The 2500-nt window shown below is 53.2% G+C and overlaps 1 protein-coding gene across 1 annotated transcript in view; it reads right to left on the bottom strand.

Moving 5' to 3' along the window:
* Positions 1–2500, bottom strand: part of carmil1 (capping protein regulator and myosin 1 linker 1) — an 18531-nt gene that overhangs the window by 7639 nt on the left and 8392 nt on the right. The window contains exons 10-20 of the mRNA XM_028399170.1: positions 2333–2421; positions 2098–2192; positions 1626–1712; positions 1452–1555; positions 1303–1380; positions 1137–1213; positions 807–911; positions 511–580; positions 354–435; positions 184–283; positions 58–112 (exon numbers count right to left, since the gene is read on the bottom strand). Coding sequence (XP_028254971.1) covers positions 58–112; positions 184–283; positions 354–435; positions 511–580; positions 807–911; positions 1137–1213; positions 1303–1380; positions 1452–1555; positions 1626–1712; positions 2098–2192; positions 2333–2421 — 942 coding nt within the window. The remainder of the gene's footprint in view (positions 1–57; positions 113–183; positions 284–353; positions 436–510; positions 581–806; positions 912–1136; positions 1214–1302; positions 1381–1451; positions 1556–1625; positions 1713–2097; positions 2193–2332; positions 2422–2500) is intronic.

Raw genomic sequence — 2500 nt, 5'->3', positions numbered from 1 at the left:
GTTTACAGGCAGGTCCTCCTGAACCAGGAAGCTGCTCCCACACAGAGCTCCACTCACCGACTCCTCCTCCTGAATCATATGGACCAGGTTGTCCAGGACCTGAGCCACGTTCCTGCAGAGACAGACACACACACTCAGACCCCGCCCACTCTAACTCTCTTGTGCTGCGTGTCGCTCTCTCACTTCGATTTGATGTTGTTGAAGTTCTTTCCCAGTGAGAGGTGTCTGATGGAGCGGTTCTTAGCCAGCCAGACGAGCAGCGTGGTCAGGTCTGTGTCCAAAGCTGAGAGCAGACACCACAATGAGCAACAACACACACACACAAACCTGGGCTCCTTTAAAAACGTCCTCACCGTTATCAGAGATGTCCAGACTGGAGATGTTTGGAATCTCTGCAATGCAGCCCTCCAGGATCTGAGAGCCTCCAGAGCGCAGCTGAGGGCAGAGCACGCTCAGGGTGAGCCCATGCACACAGTGTGTGTGTGTGTGTGTGCTCATGGTGGGTTTTACCTCACAGCAGCTCAGGTCCAGAGACACGTCGCTGAGGTTCGGGTTGCAGCCGAGTCCCAGCAGCAGCGCCCTGCAGGCGGGTCAGAGTCAGGATTAGAAAACCATCACAGGCTCGTTGTTACTGACGTCCTGCAGCTGTGGAGGCGTCCTGGCTACGAGACAAACCGCTCCTCATGCTATTAACTAATTAAAGCCACCGCCGTTACATACCTACTTTACACACTTTATGTTTGGAGGGTGTTTAAGGGGACTTATCGTGATTTTCAGCGGAGCTTTGTGAGGACACGCTCTCTTACTTCAGGGCCTCCAGAGGCAGCCGGGTTCCTGACAGACTGACGGACGTCAGGGCCTGAGCGCTGCTGAAGAACTGCTTGAAGGACGGCGGGACTTCTTTACACTTCCTGTGTTCATGGTGGATGAAAAAAGGTTCAGTGCAAATCAACAAGCGCCCTCATGTGGCCAATGAGGAGCACTGCACAAACACCTCTGAGAACAAAACCTCTGAGGACGAGCCGCTGGGTCAGAGGCGGCTGCATCGTTCTAAGAGGACTCTCAGACAGTCTGTCAGTCTCTGTGACACTTAAAGTGATGGATGAAAAGTTGTGCTGTGTGTGTGTTAGTCTGACCTGTGAGAGAAGACGGTTTTGGACATGTTGAGGACAGACAGATGCTTCAAAGATCCTTTAAGCAGAGACGCACACACCTACGAAAACACACACAGAAGTGAAGTGAAGAGCGCAGACCAGCCTCAGCTGCGTCCCTCCGGCCTGACAGCAGCTGGGCTGCTCCTACCTGCTCCAGAGAGCAGTCGCTGCTGGACAGGTCCAGGGCTTCCAGGCAGTTGGAGTGACTCAGGAAGCTGTGCAGGTTCTGTGAAGACAAACATGTGTCTGTCCGTGTCCTCTGTCGGGCTGCAGGCCGATGCTTGTGAGGCTGCCTACCTGGAGGTCGTCGCCTCTGAGCGAGTTCCCTGACAGGTCGAGGTGTGTGAGCGTGGACGCCACGGCCGGGTTAGCACAGAGAGCCTGACAGAGGCTGTTCACACCTGTGAAACACACACACTAAATAAGATGGCTCAGGGTGGTGAAGACGACCTCTGTGTGTCCTGTTGTTACCTTTAGGGGACATGGACGTCCGGGACAGATTCAGCTGCTTCAGACCCATCGGCACTTTGGCCAGCTGAGAGCTTAAAGCAGAAACACCTGCAGGGAGGAGCCAAGAGTCACTCAGCTGAGTGACCACCAGAGGGCGCTCAGAGTCTTCTATGAGAGCTAACGCTAACGTTTAACCCTCTGAACTCCAAGCCATCTGAGACAGACATCAGCTGCAGGTCGGACAGGCTCTCTGAATGTTTGTTTCTAGAGACTCTTGTTAAATGAACGCTTTGCTTTGGAGGATTCTGAACTTCATCAGGCTGGACCACACGATGCATTCAAGGACCAGACAGTCCAAAGTCACATGTTTGGTTGTGTTACACTAAAGTCAAACTGCAGTCAATGAATGATTCAGGACACAGAGGTGACTCACATCTGTTTGCCAAAGGAAGGAGGGATTATTTGTGTGTATGTGTGTGTGTGTGAGCACAACCTTTGTCTTCCAGTGAGTTGTTGCTGAAGTTGAGTGTATGCAGCGTGGAGGCGGGGTTATGTGACAGAGCAGTGGCCAGCTTCTGAGCAAAATCACTGAAGAAGAGAAGCAGGAAGTTAGCAACACTCACCTGTGTGTGTCTCTGAGCCTGTGTGTGTCTGTGTGTGTCTCTGAGCCTGTGTGTCTGTGTGTGTGTCTCTGAGCCTGTGTGTGTGTCTGTGTGTGTCTCCCTGACCTCCTGAGCCCAGCGTTGTCCAGCACCAGCTCCTCCAGCCGACTGGATCGAGCCACCACCCTGAAAATCTGGTCACACACGTCTGCCGGCTGCAAACACACACACAGTCTTCAGTGTTACTTCAGTCACAGCGGACAGGTCTCCGGAAGCACAAAGAGCAGGAAGTTA

This window comes from Parambassis ranga, chromosome 2 (assembly GCF_900634625.1).
Source record: "Parambassis ranga chromosome 2, fParRan2.1, whole genome shotgun sequence".
In the NCBI taxonomy this organism is placed as follows: Eukaryota; Metazoa; Chordata; class Actinopteri; family Ambassidae; genus Parambassis; species Parambassis ranga.
The sequence above is the reverse complement of the archived record's forward strand: the minus strand, read 5'-3'. Positions and strand labels throughout refer to the sequence as shown.